The sequence below is a fragment of the Calypte anna genome, chromosome 1, assembly GCF_003957555.1.
Source record: "Calypte anna isolate BGI_N300 chromosome 1, bCalAnn1_v1.p, whole genome shotgun sequence".
In the NCBI taxonomy this organism is placed as follows: Eukaryota; Metazoa; Chordata; class Aves; order Apodiformes; family Trochilidae; genus Calypte; species Calypte anna.
Window position 1 is genome coordinate 93,283,421 of NC_044244.1, and position 17,651 is coordinate 93,301,071.

The window sequence follows — 17,651 nt, forward strand, 5'->3', positions numbered from 1 at the left end:
TTAACATATAGCAAGCAAGAAGAAACAGTAGTTTAGGTCACCATGAAAAAACCTTCATGCAGCACAGATGCTGACAGTTAGTAGTGAGTTGCAAAGTTATGTGCTTTAGCACAACCAGGGTATCACAACTGATGATTAAACTCTAACAGTGCCAAAGAACACTCTGTCAGAAAGACATGAAATGAGGAACTGTCAATTTTTTTTTTTTTGCTTTCCCAACACAGGGGGAAAAAAAAAACCCAAAACAAAAAAACCCCACCAACAAAAAAACCCAAACAGGCCTTTTTATTGTTATAGCACTTTCAGCAAGTTGATATTAAAAAAAGATTTCATGCTAAAGTCTGCTGCTTTATCAGATAAAGACAACTTTCCTATTTCCCATTGTATAGATCAAGTTGGCTACAGGAGCCACACAGAGCTTTGAGTAGCATTTTTCCGTAAGGGCTGTATCTTTTGATCATAGAAAAGCACATGGACTGCTGGGTAGCCTGAATCAGAACTGTAGAAAAAGGGAGCCAGGCAGCCTGCTGAGGCCAAGCTAACCACGTCACCCTGGCATCCCACAGCACTCTCCATCATGGACCAAGGTATGTGGGGTAATCATACATCTCCACTTACAAATTTGTCATGGAGGTTTTCACACTAATTCATGTGAAAATACTCCAAATGAATGCAGCATGTCTTCTCTAAACCTCATCTGTAATGATTTTAAATATACACTTGTTAAGGCCAGCTCCCCTGTGCTGATGAAGATTCTACTGATTGCTTTCAAAACATCGAATTTCAAACCCTTACTGCTTTGAAAGGTGTATATAGAATTTTCTATACAACTCTTCGCAAGAGACACAGCAATTTATGAAGCCAATAAAACTCTGTTCTCTGAAGACAGAGCTTTTATTAGAGGACAGGACACATCCAAAGAGATGTGTCTTTACCAGTGATGTTGTTCATAGCCTTCCCCTGCAGACTGGATGCAGCAAAGGACTTGGTGCATTAGGTCACCTGGTGCTCAGAATGATGACAGATGAACCTGTTGATAGTTTGATAGATCAGAAGGGATACTGAGCAGAACCAAGTTTAGAAACTCTTCTTCTCACCAGGTACTCTTCCTGAAACACTTCCCTGGCATTTCCAGCCTCCTAACTTTTCTACAGTAGCAAGCAGCCCTTCAAGCCTCCACTGTCTTCTGCTAACTCAGCTTGTACATGCGTCGATACTAAACCAAATTTCGTTCTGGGCTTCAAAGCAGACACTGCAAAGGGACCCACCCAAGCAATTTAACTCTTCTCACTGATATCCTGCTGAAGTTGCTGACCTGGAGAAAAAGTCTTCAAAGCTGCAACAAAAAAGTACCAAAACACCACCATTAGTACTGCCCTCTAATCAAATGTAAACTCACCACGCTATCTGCCACTGTATCCTGAAATGCAAGCCAATTACTTTGCCATACTTCCACCAATACTGCCATTCTTTCATGCACTCCCAGTACTGGTAATACAAGTTCCTAGTCTCAGTAAAATCAAAGTATGTAGAAGCTTACCATGTGAACTAGGCACTAATGTACTACTTTGGTATCATGCTGTATTTTTAAGTAGGAGTAAGAGCGCTAACTGAGACAATTCCAACTAGCTTATTTATTTTCTGAGTCCCAGTGGGCAAGAAACCAACTGGTTCTCATAGAAGAATCTGAAGTGAATAAAAGACAGCACTGGAACTTCAGGTTGCTTCTTTAAATAATTCCAAAATAAAATAGGGGGGGGGGGGCGGGTTAGTGGGTTTTTTTGTTATTGCTCCCGCAGCACCATCATTGCATTCTTTTTAATGTTAATTTTGAAGACAGAACAGCAGGTGCCTTTCTGATCTATATACTGCAGATAGGCCTGCAGATAGGCACATCCATTCATAAAAGAAAATAAAAGGCTCACACAGTAAAACTTATTTTTTCTTTTTCCATTCCAACTTTCCTTTCATTTTCACACACAGAAATTTTGCTTTTCTTAAACATTAAAAAAACCTTCTACATTCCCCTTTCACTTCTTCAGAAGAATTTGCACTGCCAAGACACTTGCAGTCCAGAATTTGAAATTCCAAATATATTCAGTCTAGTATTAACTGCCATAATACTATTTCTAAATGCAACATTTGTTCATGCAAACATTGCTGGGAACTGAATGATCTAATCTCCACGGGACTAAACAGCTAAGAGTTTTGAGTTAGCAATTTTTCATGTGCAGTTATGTCAGTTTGCTATTAAGAAATCTGCAATTCCTTCCAACAGCTCAATCCTAGACTCCTAGATCAGCCCAGCTCAGAACAGACCATGAAAGGTCATTTGATCCAAAATTCTGTGGAAATGGAAGCCTAAATGAAATTCTCTAGCACCTTGTCCAGTCACATCTTGAGAACCCACATGGTCAGAAAAACAATATTTAGAAATTAACAGAAACAAATAAAAACCTCCCAACAACTATATTACAAAAGACTGCTCAGAGGATCACATATACCTAAAAGCGAAAGCTTTAGCAATCAAATCATACCAGTGCTCTTAACTTAATAAAAACTTCCACATGCACAAGCATTATTAGGAAGATAAAAATGTTTGCAGTTTTGAAAAAGCGTTTTAGAGAATTTAACACAAACTACCCCATCACTAACACACACGCTGATTAAAGAAAAAGCTACTAAATACAGCCATTACCAACATAAACCAGCAAATCTTAAATCACAAGACCACTACACTTAGGCAATGGGAATAGTACCTCCCAACAGTATTTTGCAGTTTGCTCCCTAATTATAGCTCATTAACAAAAGCATCCCGGTCACATATTCTTAACGCCAGTTGCAGCATGTCAGAATCCACCTTCCATGCTATACTTATAAATGACAGGCTACACAGATTATTTTTTCTTTCCTGCAGAAAGACAACTGCAACTTTGATTTTCCTGTTATGTTTTTCATCTTCCTTACATGCTGTCCATGACATGCTCTCATTTGCTAGTGGGTGCTGTTCAAGTCTTCATCTTTCTTCAGAGGAAGAAAAAAGTGAACAGGTCATTTAATTCTAACCTCACCTAAATAAGATATATGCTCAATACAATTTAATGCAAATTATCACTGCAGTGGTAAGCCACAGGAAGAAATCAGCACATTCTACATTTTCTCCTGTTATTAGAGAGGCTTTCAGCACACTTACAACAACATACTTATTAAAGCCCTATCTATACAAAGAAACTACCTTTCTCAAACTAAGCCAAAGGTGAATAACTTCTTACTTGCCAAGGCCAAAATAACCCCTTACAAAAATACCTGGCATACCATTATGACACACTTGGTGCTATTCACTGATAATGTAAAGTCAGATGGCCCAGAAGACTCAGACAATTTTTGAGTTAAGCCAATAAGCCAGCTCTAAACAGACACACAGTTAAGTCAAAAAAAAAGAAATGCAGGCTAGCTAAACTCAGTGTTTTTACTGGCATTCTCACTGGGGCTAAATTTGGAAGTCGTATCACTGTAAAAATATAGAAAAAATACCAAATACGTCTCTGACTACTGTAAGGCAATGGAGGACAGAGCAAGCGTATGCACTGAACAGTCGGCTCTGCTACCTGTGAAATGGAGGTCCACAACAGAGTGATAAATAGAAGTGCTCAGAGAGCAGAAAACAGCTGACCATTTCCAAAGGCTGAAGGGCAGGACATTTCCTTGTACAATTTGCGAGTCAACAAGTCCTTGAAAAGAGACTGTGAAAACATTTCACCTGCTTCAGAAAAGAATGACACTAAGAAAGCAAGCCAGAACCGAACAAATTACTCTGGCACAAGTACAGGACACTGCTCAGTTTTAAAATACGTACATTTCTCCGAGCTGAAAAGAATCACACCTGAGTGATGAAAACAAAAAAAAAAACAAATACGAGTATTTTTTCCTCTTCATTCCTATCAGCAAACTTTTATGGCTAGTATAGATGAAAGAGATCCATATAAATAAAATAGCAAGGCCTCAGTTTCCCAGATTTTGGGGGTGAATATAAAGGTATGCAAAAATTAGATTTACTTGGAAAGAGAGATCTGGATCACATTAGTTATCATTACCACCCAATAAACATGTCACAGTATCACACAAAGATGCTTCTCAGTTTGCTAGCAAGATCTGAAAAAACAGAGAATAAAGATAAAATGCACTGCAGTGAAGTCACTGTGCTGAATTCATGACATCATAATTGTTGTCATGGCAACTAGCTAGTATTAAGCACAGAATACTGCCTTCGCTGCAGAATCAAGGAGCACCTGTGCTGCCACAAAAGAAATGTTCTTATTCAAACACAAATCTAGTCAACAACACAGGAAATAAGATATTGCTGTAAATAAATTGCCCTTTCAATACCTCTTATTTTGTTCACCTGGTGTGAGACTTTTTAAATACTTGGGCACACATAAAGAGGTCTGATAAAGTACACATGTGACAAAAAGAGTCTAATTGAAAAAATGATGTTTTTCTTTCACACTGTTCCTCAATTTTTCCAGTACAGAGTAATTCTCTTTGCGCTTGCGTCTGACTGCAGTCATGAAACAAATCTCTGTTCAGAAACAGAACAGAGGGCAAAGACTCCAAAGAAAACCAACCAACCAACCAAACAAAAAAAACCCCACAAAACATTTTCCAGTTCTTTTTTCAACAAGCCAGATAGTCAAACTGGAACTATCACACTGCAGCAAAACCAACTGATAAAGAACATTTTCTACATTTAGAGCTTACAATTCCTTTTGTTAAAGTACTGCTGCAGATGGGCCTTTAAACACCAGTTGTGTTTTCATGCACTCGCTGAATGTAGTGCTTCAAATCTGCAGGGCTCTAAAAAATGCTTAAGACTAGTTTGTTGTAAATAAAAACATCATCCCTTTTTTTTTTAAACAGTGCTCTTTTACATTAGGAATATCTGCTATCCTCAACTCCTCACCATTCACAAGTATAAAAGCTACAAATATTAAATCTTTACTTTTTTTAAACAGTCGACAATTTATTAGGTCACAATTAGGTTTGTGACTAAGAGATAAGTATTAAATGCAGAAATGCCACATTTGATGTTGCAATCTCAAATATTTGTTGTAATAAATCACTCGGTGTTACAAAGGCACATGAAGGAAAACACACCTGAAATTTAACTTATTCATATTAACTTGTTGAATTAAAAAACAAAATCAGAGTTGTAGGTCAGTAATACCAAATAGTTTATCACAGTACAGAGCTAATTAGCACCAAAGCAGCTGTTTCAAAACAAATTATAGCAAACAGAAACCATTGTATAATAAAGTATACTTATTTGCTACCTTTACAGTTCTTAAAGACCAATCAAAAAATTATTGCTGGACCAAAGAACACTTCCACACAACCATATGTAATTACTCAATGTGCCTAAACACTGTGCATTGATGTGGTTTTTTTTCTCAGCTTCTGAGGAAACAAAACTGTCCTGGTTACCAGTCAATCAACAGCCCCACATTTCTATATTGGCTTAATTACTTTAATGGATACTTTTCCTATTGCTATAAAGTACACATTACACCAAAACCAAGTACTGAAATAACCTCTCCTTTATCTCCACTCTCTTTATACAAAGATGTTTGACCAAATTACTATTAGACAAAGTAGAGAACACAAGCATTAAAATGAGGAGTTTGTGATACAGATTAGTGGAAAATCACATTCCATGTTTCTGTCTTCAATATTATTTCAAACAACCAGGAATGATGCCCACTACTTGAATAATGATACCATGAAAATCACCAGGTTAACCTTCAGCATATGAAGGATACAACTATAGTTGACAACACATTCTAAGCAAATTGTTCAGTGTGTTAATCTAACTCCTGCCACCGAGAAGAAATAGTCCACGTTTTTAAAAATCTTAACAGATGCCACCTTTGGCCATAACAACTTGTGTACACAAGTATATATCCTAATTAACAACTACCACAAACCCAGAAAACTGAAAGAAGCAAGCTGATAAAACTTCAAATGAGTTACACGAGAAATGCAGAATTCTCGATTTCTCCACAATTATGAATATGAATTTAATGAAATATTTGTATTATGCAATTTAGAGATATATTTGTGACGTAAACATAGGAAAAATGAAAATCACACTCCCTCATAAGTAAAGACAGCATTTCTAGCTCTGTCCCACAATATGAAATCACTACTTAGTAAGTAATGAAAAAATCAGTGTCTGCAGTTAATTTTACTTTTTGAAAGACTGTCAGATTAACTGGTCCCTTAAGTAACTAACTCATCTTCTCTGAGTACACAAAGAAAATTATGTATTGTCTCAAAACTTTAGAGACTTTCTTATATAACTTTAAAATTAACTTAATTTTTGCTTATATTAACAGCAAATGGGTGAATGCATAGATATAAGTGCTGTCCCACTTTTGTACATGGCATTTTTTTCTTGTCTTATTTATCAGTATTATATAGAAACAACAACTGAATTTTTTCTGCTAGGATTTTTACAGATGCCCACAACCCTTGCAAACCTGACCAGAGACACCACAACACAAAGTAATAGTAACTGTCCCTCCTCTCTTCCCCAGCAATCCAAGTTGCTAGAAGATTTAGGATGCCAAACAACTCTTTATGACTTTATTCAAACTTCCACATAGCAAATCCTTTCCACTATGGCAGAGTTCATCATCCACAATTACATAAAACATAAGTGTCCATCCAATTAAATACAACATGGTATCCTTTAAATTTAGCTGTTAGTTTATAATTACTTCTATTCTAGATACAATTAAAATATGTTAGAAAAGATGGCCAGATACATTTGCAGCTTTAACTTTGTTGAGAATTATATCAATGAAGTAGTTTTTCCAACACAAGCATGGCAGAAGAGTGTTTGCAGTAAGTTTTAGGACAGTTTTAGTCTGTCCTCGGTGTATTTGAAACAAGTCCCTTCTGCACCACTGAACTGAACCATAAGTTGCAACAAGGTTCCTAATCAAACTAAATCAAAGCACATCAGTTTTACCTCTCAGAACTGAGCAGCAGTATTATTTGCAATGTCATTGTCTCCCACTGTAATGAGAGAGGGACTAGTCTTGAAGCTATATAGCTCAAAAACCATAGAGATTTCTGCAGTCCCTTTCTGTAAGATAACTCTCAAACATGCTCAAGACCATCAGTGGGTCTTAAGGTGCAGAGAATCTGCTCCATTGTGGATCCTGTCCATGAAGCAATAACAGAGGCTGAATTTTTAAAACTCCCCCTATCTTCCCAAGGCAGGAGAGTAACAAAAGGAGCTTCCAGTTCTCTAGGTCCCTGGTAGGGAACTAGCAATTAGGTAATACTTCGGAGTAACCCCCTAGTTGTTTCCCACAGCTGGAAATATGCAGAATATACAAGTATTATATTTCCTAAACTCTTTTATGGTGCTGCTGAGCTCTTTAAAATAGGAGAACAACCATGTACTTAAGAACAAAAGGTAAGATGGCTTTGAGAAATAAATGGAAAGATAATTTTCTTCTCTGTTGGAAAGAGAACACTAAAATCACCATACTGTCTCAGACCAAAGATCTACCTGACCCTCCTCCAACTGCACTCAACAGCAGACACCTAGACAGGACTGTAAAAAGAGGGGCAAGCATAGGGTTAGCTTCTTTGATTACATTCCCAAATGCCAAGAATTTGCTGCTCAGCACTCGTCTGAGCCAGAGGTGAAGAACAACATGCAACACACTGCTTAGCTCTTCTTTGTACAATTTTGCACACACACAAAAGAAGAAAACGGGTAAGCAACAAAGGTTAGTTTAAAATCAGATGCATGGAAAAAATCCACAACTTTTGAAGATACACTTGGGGTCTTTTTGAAAAATTGAGTAAAATCAACTTTGAAATATGATCAGGTTTCTAGTTTAAACTCTTCCTGGTGATATGTCCTCATTTGAAAGCTTTGACTAAAAGTCTATCCTACAACTACTGCTTCTTCAGCATGTTTTTCTAGGGCAGTGGTTGGCAACATTTGATAGGCAGCATTGTAACCTGGCAGCTGATGGCTTCTGCCTTACTTTGGCACACCCATCCTAACCAAAGAGAAGCTATGCTGGCTTTAAAATAATAGTTGGGTTAAGGTTAACAATTATGCGATTCAAACAAATTGCTGCGAGAGACAGTGTGACTGATTTGAAGTCAGAAGCTCCTACACCTCATACTAAATTAGCATGCAGAAGTGCAAGTTCTCAACTGTTCTGAAAGATACACCCAAATTCACCTAGCTTTGCTACCATAAGCTGTCTAAAGTTATATTCTGACTGAAATGGAACAGCAAGCAAAGATAATCTTATGATAAAGCCTATTTAAGGGAAATGACTTGTAAATCACACACTTCACTTGAGATACTGGCAGTACTCATAACAATCTGCATTGTATAGTTTACATCAACATAAATTCAATAAGAACAGGAAAATACCCCTGGAAAGTTCAATATAACCTGAGAAGTACCACTTCTTCCCAACACTGGGAACAGGCATCCTCATTTAGTAACAAATGTTACAAGCAGAAGATACTGTTCCCTTTACCTTCCTACCTCCAGCTTCCACACCATCCAAACCCATTTCTGCCAGAAGGTAGTACAGTTTTACACAGGCTTTGTCAAAACAGTCCAGAAAGCCCACTGCTCTTCCTCCTCACGTTCCCAGGTTTTTTTGGCAGCAGCCCACCCCTCAATAAGATTAAGTGTGATATGAACTGCACCTGCAGGTATGATGACAAAGTAACTCAAATGATCCCTCACTCATAGATTTCAATCAGAATTACCCAGGCTACTTTAGGTAGCTTAGATCAGTCTTTAATAACCCAGCTATTTTCAACCGAAATAGCTTAGAAAACACCTGAATTATCAGACCCACCAACAGACACATGGGAAGAGGAAAAATCAGTCAGAAACACTAATGTCTTGTACTACTACAGTGATACCTAGAAGAAACTGTCCCCAGCCCAAGCTTTCAGGCACTTTTTCAAAGCATGTGTGCATGCAGGTGTGTATGTACCTTAGAGGATGGGGTGAGAAACACTCCCCGAGGGGCTGGTAGGGAGGGAAGGTAGCATTAGCTGCCCTGAGAGTCTCTGCAGCCTTAGAACTAAGCAAATTTAAATATCTATTTAAACCTATGTTTAAAAAAATCAAAGACCTGCTAAACATCAAGAAATAAGAAACAAAATTATGAATAATTAGAATTGCATCCTTGCAACAGAATGCCTGAAAGATACTTGAGTCTCATTTCTCATTCAGTAGGCTGTATTAACTAATAATGTAGAAATGAGTGATTCAAATATCTGAGTCATTTCTACCTGCACTCACTGCATACTCCTCCCCTTCAGCTATATCCAAGTCATATAAAGCTACAACTTCACACTCGTATGGTCAGGCACGAATTACTAAGTCACATGGTATTTTTCAAATAAAACTGAATCATTGAAAGGACAAAGAGAGCAAGTAGCAAAGAAGCTCACTGTAAAAAGAATGGTGGCTTCCTTACAGCTCTTATAGAAGTGGGGAAAAAAGAAGCAAGCTACATCTCCAGCTCAATTCAACAGGTTTTTCTACATTAATTTTTAAGTCTTCGCTTCTATTTATTATTTTAGTAACTTAGCTGTTCATATCTTCCTTTTCCAAAACTCCATGCCCTAACATACAGTGTCAAATATGCCATATAGTCTACATTATTTCTATGCAGTCAAATCTGATGGTTTTCTGGGTTTGTGTTTGGGTTGTTTTGGTTTTTATTTTGGAGGGTGGGGAAGAGAAATGATAAGCAAAAGGTTGTTTGTCACAATATCATGATTTATAGAAAAAGTAAATTGGTTTCAGCATTCCCATTGCTTTCCTTGGTCTGGTACCATTTTACCAAGCCCAGCCCAATCAACTGTGGTTTCACAGTGGCTTATGACAACCTAAAAAGCAAAGCTATACAATACAGTGAAGCTAATCAGAATGCTTACTGCTGCTTTTCAAAAGAGGAAGCTTAATTTCCCTTCCCCTCTTTCCTCTTCCTCCACTTTCACTCACGTGGTTCTACCCTCTCTCTTACACTTGATGGCCTTTGTTGAGACAATTTCAACTCACAGCTAGTTTTCCACCCAGTTAACAAGTTAGGCCAGACCATCCTGGAAACCAGTAAGTACTAGGAATGGTGCCAAGTGGTGGGATCACATGGCTGAAAGCATGACTCCCCATTTACGTGAACAGGAAAGCCACCAGAGAGAATGAAATTATGAGAAGACTTGGGTCAACAAGTGTGTTTCTTGTTCCCTTCCTTGATTGGTACTGCTATTTGTCTAATCTCATTGAAGCCAGTTCAGAGAGCTAAACCAACAAAAAAACCATTCATTATTTTTGGCAAGGCTTGTATTCTGTCAATTTAATTCTCTGAAGTAGCTCAGCAAAGGAATCACGAAAGCATCTGCACCAGTGTGCAGAGAAGAGGAGAGGAACACACAGGGAGATGAGGACAGACTCAGGCTGATTTAAACTGTCATTGAACTGCATACCCTAGAGCAGATCTACATCACATTACAGTTAGAACTGACAGCAATCTGTGCCTTTCAAACAGGAGGCGCTCATCACTGGTGAGAGTACATGAACACAGTATCAGCACTGAAACAGTCTGAACAAAGTTTAAGCTGGGCACAGGTTTGCATGATCACATGAAAAAACAGAAAAAATTACAGTATTCTGATATTCAGAGATACTTTCAAAACACTAATTATTCCTCCAGCAACACCCCTGCAAAAATGTTCTCTCATTCCCTTTACATGGATTTAGTCCAGAACAGCAAAATTGGTGACTAACTTCAGACTGAAACCCAGTAAATCCTCTATACCAAACCAACACTTCATCACTCAACTAATATTAACCTTAAATTAATTCAATTAGTCAGTAGCATTCTATAAAAAACTACTTTCACAAAGACTTCCTAATGCATCATAGAGATCAATTTATAACAGTTATATTAACAAATGTGGGTATTTCCTAGCTAGTTGTGAAATAAGAAACTAGGAAAATTAATAATACTTAGATCTTAAGTAATTATTTCCTTTTCTACGGAGAAAAAAAGCATGCACAAAGCAGCTTGAGAGACTATGTGCAAAATTCAAGAAATTTAAGACAAAGGACTATAGAAAGGAAAATACATCTATGTACATGCTTTTTTCTCATATTAGCAATTGTCAAACTGTTTCAAGTGAAATAAACCGAACTACCTAATACACAATTAATATAAGATCAGTATCATCCCTTAAATCTGCCTTCCATACTCATTCTAATAAATCCCCCTTTCAACTTGTACTGTATAACAATGTAGCACTTTAGGGAAAGGGGTGGGAAAATCTGTCAACACAGGAGCAAATCTCTGCAGTAGTAAACAGCTGGCACTGTAAGTCTCTCCTGCAACATGAGATAGTCTTTCATGCACATACTAGCTTAAGCACCCAAACCAAGCATATCACAATTGGGACACTCAAGTCATATTTAATTTTGTTCAACACTTTTGACAGAGACTGAAAATACTTATGGCATAAAAGAGAGTCATTTGCCAGGACCGTCACTGATTCTTTCAAGATAAAAATAATAAAGCTCTAAGTGCAAGTAGCAGAAGCTGCCCAATTGTCAGCTACATCAGTATCAACTTTACTGTCCTACAGGCAACAACTGTTTAGTGGGAATAGAAAATAACACTGGAAGAAGATATGAAAAGTAACCGAACAGATTTGCACATTAAAAATGCCATAATCTGTTTTGAAGTCCTGAACTCCATGGAAGTCAAAGTTTAAGGAAAGCAAATGAAAAAACTTGCTACAAAAAGATAAATTTAAGTTACAAAGGTATTAAAAAAATCTCATTTTTCTGGGCCTTATATTATCGCAATATAGCAAAAGCAGGAACAACGCTTCACATCATCTAAAAGACGCCTAACACAGAATATGTTGGTGCTTCATAGGTTTAAGAGACAGATCAAGTTGAAGACTATCTCACTGATTTCACCAAGTGAGGCAACTCCAGACATCATCATCATCATTACTTGCCAAGACAAGCATCCAGAAGCTACCCACATTAAGCATCAGGAAGCCAGTATTAACACTTGTTTAATCTTTGAGAAATTGTTAATTACAGGAAAGCTGATAATTTGGTTTTTGTCTCCTAAAATGACAAGGTGGGAAGATCAGATTCTTTCCCCTTCCCTCTAAGAAGTAAGGAGTAAACCCTAGCTCCTCGAGTTGTGAAACCAATATATGCACACAAACCTTCCCAGTTCTACTCTACATAAGGCAGCATGACTACTGATACAACTTAGCCTATTCTTCCAACAAGCTGTTAACACTGGTAAGTTTCAATCAGTTTTTAAAAGAAGAAAATAGAAAATAAAAGAGAAAAATGGAAGAGCTGCCTTGATAAGGGAGCAGAGGTAATCAAGTAGTGAATCATCGAATGATTGGAAGGGACCTTAGAGATCACTTACTCCAACCTTCTGTCCATGGGCAGGGATGCCTCTCATCTAGACAAGGTTGATCAAAGCCTCATCCAGCCTGGCCTTGAACACCTCCAGGGATGGGGCATCCATCGCTTCGCTGGGCAATCTGCTCCACAGTCTCACCACCTCTGTACTGAAGAACTTCTTCTTAAGATCTAGTCTAAATCTATTCTTCAGCTTAAAAACATTTCCCCTTGTCCTGTTGCTGGACACTTACGAAAAGTCCCTCTCCAGCCTTCCTATAAGTTCCCTTCAGGTACTGGAAGGCAACCATAAGGTCCCCCCAGTGTCTTTTTCAGGCTCAACAACACGAGCTCCTTCAGCCTCTCCTCATATCAGAAGTGCTCCAGCCCCTGGATCATCTTTGTGGAAGAAGAGCAACTGTATCATGTGCAGGACAAGCCTTCTTCCTTCTATTGCTAATAAAAGCTGAAAAGACAGCCAAACGAGAATACATTCCCCTGTTAAGAATTTGGAAGCACTGTAACAGTAGCACAACCCTCCCCCTCTACTCTCACCACAGCCAGGGGGAAAAAAAAAAAATTCTTTTACTCTCCCAGTGAAGAAGCATCTTAAAATCCGACATCCACCAGTGAATATAACATAGAAGTCTTTACTCAAGACTCACAAGTAATACCCACGCATTAGTCTCAGCACCTTCTAACAAGTGAACATGACATCAGGGTTTGGGAACAGGGGCTTCCCACTAACATGCTGCCTGTGGGCTTCACTGGTGAAGACATTTCTGTCCACATCACGTTCCAGTAAAATTTTAAGCTACAACACAGGCACACAAATATATTTTGGGGATTAATACATCTGTATTTTGGCATGTAAATACCTGAATTCAGAGCTATAAAGCCCCAGCTTGGCCATAAGACTGCACAAGGCCACTGGCCAGTATTCCATTCTATAAAAATTACTAAAATGTGAGTGACAAAGAAATTTTGTTTGCAAGATGCAATGTACTTTTTTATCATGCTGGATAAAATATCTACAGTCTCAGCAGTGGTTAAATTGCTGCTATAAAGGAAATTGTCCTCAGATAAATGGTTTCCCTATGAGAAGGTTCCAGTGCTACACCTCACCCCAGGTCAATAAATCAAATTAACTGCACCTTGTCCTCTGGCCAATGACATCATCGGCTTGACCACATCTTGTGAAGCGAGTGCAAAAAATATACGCTATTTAAGGCATGAAATCATATTACTGCTTTTTGTCCAGCCAGCCTTGTGCTGCTAGTCTGCGAAACAGTCAGTCACCTGAACAGTCTCATTACTGCTTCCACGATTTATTTTTTTTTTCTCCTAGTATTCAAGACCTGTCTTCACCAAGGGTGAAGAAAAAGGATAAATAACCTGAGCCATTATTTTTTAAATCAAAATGCTTTTCATTAGCTGCAGTGTAGTATTTTGTGACAAATTAAATTTAGAACCAAACTACCAAATACGCTGCCTGCATTTGTATGTGAACTCTCTAGTCATGTTTCAAAGATGCTTACATGCTAATCTGGCACTTCTACTTTGAAGTACCCTGCTGTTATGTCTCTTTTCTGCACAGGGTGAAAACAATGGTCGCTAATGAAAACCTGCAGTTTTATCTGAAACACATTCCTGCATAAATATTTTTAATTATTGCCTCTTTCCAATAAAGTAGTCCATTTCTGTTTCGTTTTGTTTTTTCCTAAGTAGACTAATATCTGGTTTAAAAAACAAATTATTCCAGACAATTTAAGAGAATTAATTTTAATTTTCACTTGGTGTTCTTATAATACAATCACAGAAAACTTATCTTTGTAGACCCTATGTTGCCTAGTAGTACCTTCTATCTTGAAAGCCTAATCTAAATGAAAGGGAAAAAAGAAACAACCAACAGTCAAAGATACAAGCAGCAACAAAAGCATCTGACACACTGCACTGTTAAACTGCATCCACACTAAGCAACAAGAAGGTGAATAAGATTATCTTCAATGTATTCAATTCTGTTTGTGTTCAGATGTAGGAGGAAAGCTGTTCAGATTTTGAGTGTGTCTTCTATAGCTCTTTCAGTGCCAGGAAACGTAAATTAGAAGCAACTCTCCTTTAAGGAAAAGAATCAAGGACAAAGGGACCAAAAATGCCCAAGCCTCTGAAAAGCAGATATGAAAGGAACAGCTTTACAGTCTTGAGTTGCTATAAATTAAAAATAAGCTCCTTATTTAAAAGACATGAGTGTTTGAGAATCTATGAGCAGATCTGATGCTGCTCAAGCCCCAGGAGGGTTTTGTTTTTGCTGGCAGGGGTGGAGTGGAGATGGGGGGGTCATTTTGGTTATTAGTAAATAAATCAAGCAGCAGAGTGAGGCCTAGGCGCCTGCCAGAGGAGCCAGGGCCTAGCTCTCCCCCCTCCTCTCCTCACATAGCCTGGGTTTGATCTCGGGGCCCTGTGGGTTGCCAAGAAAATTTTAAAAAAGCGAGAGAGCAAGAAAGAAGAATCATATTGAACCACAAAAGCACATGGGGCGAATGTAAAATATAAACACGGCGTTGGGCTCTGAGTGGCTGTTATTAAAGGTCTGAATTACTAAACATGAGAGGCGGGGAAAGCCGGGCGGCCATTTCAATAATATAAACCTCCCCGAATTAGACATTATTCAAATGAGAAGGAGAGAGCGAGGGAGGGAGAGGGACGGGACCCGCACCCCCAGTGCCAACCCACCAGGACTGCCGGCACCACCATCTGCCCCTGGGCCAGGGTAGGGTGCCCGGGACACAGGGGAGGGGAGCCTGCCCCGGGGCCGCAGCACCCTTCTACCCCCGAGCCCTCGGGGCTGCGGAAGCAGGAGGGCAAACGGGGGAGTAGGGCAAACCCCGCCGGGGCAAATTCAGCCTCCGGGGGTGCAAACACGCGGTCTCTCCTGTTGGAGAGGGGCACGGAGAAACTCTGCCCGCACACCCCCCAAGTCACCCCACAATGAATCTACCCTTTCTTTTGGGGAGGGGGGGGGGGGAGGGCAGAAGTGGGGAGCTTTAAATAAAAATAAAAAACCCAAACCACGCTCTCATCCTACCCCTCCCCGAGGCCATCCGCACCCATCCACCCCTTGCCTGAAGGCCCCAGGCTCTGGGGAAATAACCCTGGCTGGGGGGGAGGGGGGGGGGGAGGGCTGTGCGGAGGATGGCGGGGGGGTGGAGGGGTAATGAGGAGGGATGAGGAAACCAAGTCTTTCACCCTCACCCGGCCCCTCTGAGGGGCAAGCATCCCCACCACCCTCTATCCTATCGCCACCGCGCCAGCGGGGGGATCTTGCCCCACTCGGGGGGCCGCCCGCTTCCCCCCAGTCCAGTGGACCGTGCCCCTTCCCGCGGCCCCAGCCGGGACCGCTCCAAAAGCATCACCCCCACACACCGCCCCCCCCGCCATGAATATGTAAAACGGCTTTTATTGTGGGCGTGCGGGCTGGAGAGGAGCTCGGCCGGGTGGCGGCCAGCTATCTCCGACCGCTTTTGGGTGCGGGGATGGCTCCCCTCTCCCGGCTTCCCCCCCCGCCAACTCCCCCCTCCCTCCCCCCCTCCCCCGACCCACCGCCTCGCCGTTGCGCCGCCGCCCCGCACCGCCGCCCCCCAATCACCCCACTGCCTGCCCCGGCGCCGGTGCCCCGGCGTGCGGGCGGGTGCAAGTGCGGCTCAGTGTGAGGGAGCGGGCGGGCGGGCGAGCGAGGGAGGGAGCGTGTGTGTGTGTATGTGTGTCTCCCCGCACGGGGAGGCTGCTTTCCTTCACACCCCCCCCCCTCCCCGCTCCCTCCTGTGCCGTTAATTATAATAATCCTGAGTACTAATAAATTATGCTAAGCGGGGCGGGCGGGCGGCGGGGGGGCCGCGTGTGCGAGTATGAATATGAATATGTAAAATGCAGTAATGATTACCTGCCGCTGCCGCCGCCGCCGAACTCTCATCTTGACTCGCTGCTCCTCCGTCCGCCATTTTGAATATTTTAACCAAAATCGGCCGCCCGATAAACCCTCCCTCGCTCCCGGCCCCCCCCCCCTCCTCCTCCTCCTCCCCCCACCTCCTCCTCCTCCTCCCCCTCCCCTCCCCCCCGCCGCACACCCCCCCCTCCCCCCGCCTCCCTACTGCGCAGCCGCCAACCGGCCGCCCCGCGGCCTCGCTCTGCGCCTGCGCAAACTCAGCCGGGATGCTCTCCCCTCCTCCCCGGACGTTTCCCCGTCCAGCGCCAGGCGCCACGCCGCGCATGCGCCGAGGCAGCCGGCCCGCTCGCGCGCGCGCTCCCTCCTCTCCCCCCCCCTCCTCCTCCCATTCCCGGGCGGCTCTGGGGCGGCACTGCGCAGGCGCGCGGCTGCCTTCCCTTCACCTCTGGCCGAGGGTTCGTTAACGTGTAAACCGTCGCCCCGCGCGCACCAGCGTTTCAGTTGCTTCTCAATCCCCCCCCCCACCTACACCACCGCCACCATCCCCACCCCCCCGCTTCTCCCCGGCCCGCGGGCGCTTGCGCAGTGTGGTCCCGGCGAGAGCGGGGAAGGGGGGTGCGGGTCGGGCTGCGCCCCCTCCCCCCCCCCCCTCCACGGGCTGCAGGCAGGGGTGGCGAATGGCGCAAGGAGGGGGGACGGGGCGTCCTGATACACCCCCACCCCCTATCTCTGCATTCACCCCCGCCTCGCCATGCCGGGCTGCCTGCTGCTGGCTGAGTGGGGCAGAGAGGTGGGGGGTTGGGGGGGGGATGTGCCCCCTGCAGCGCTGAGGGCTTCTTGGCGAAGTGAAGGCCGCTATGGGTTAACGGCGGAGGGGCAGGCAGAAGCGGCAGGGAGGAGCTGCTCCCGGCACAGGGGGTATTTCCAGCCCTGCCCTTAACTGTTCAGCCGCCAGCCCGCCGGGGGTAGCGGCAAATAGTTAATCGTGGTAGTAAAAGAGAGGCAACAAGGTAACAACGTCTCCAAATACAACCTTCGGGTTGAAAGGGCGTCTCGGGAGGAGCTGTACCTGCGAGTGGGTTGTGTGAAAATAGCTATCGTAACGGCGCCTGCACGACAGGTACACACCGAGCTCCAAGCAAGATTAATCCCCTATGAATAAAAAGGAACTGCGTACAGAGAAAATTAAATAACAGAACCTGCAGTTGTGTGGGGAGG

At 42.2% G+C, this 17,651-nt stretch overlaps 1 protein-coding gene across 1 annotated transcript in view; it reads right to left on the reverse strand.

Moving 5' to 3' along the window:
* The window catches only part of POU2F1 (POU class 2 homeobox 1), a 117,750-nt gene extending 101,245 nt beyond the window's left edge, over window positions 1-16,505 (reverse strand). Inside the window, exon 1 of the mRNA XM_030468320.1 lies at window positions 16,431-16,505. Coding sequence (XP_030324180.1) covers window positions 16,431-16,488 — 58 coding nt within the window. The 5' untranslated portion in view covers window positions 16,489-16,505. The remainder of the gene's footprint in view (window positions 1-16,430) is intronic.
* Window positions 16,506-17,651: the final 1,146 nt, after the last annotated feature.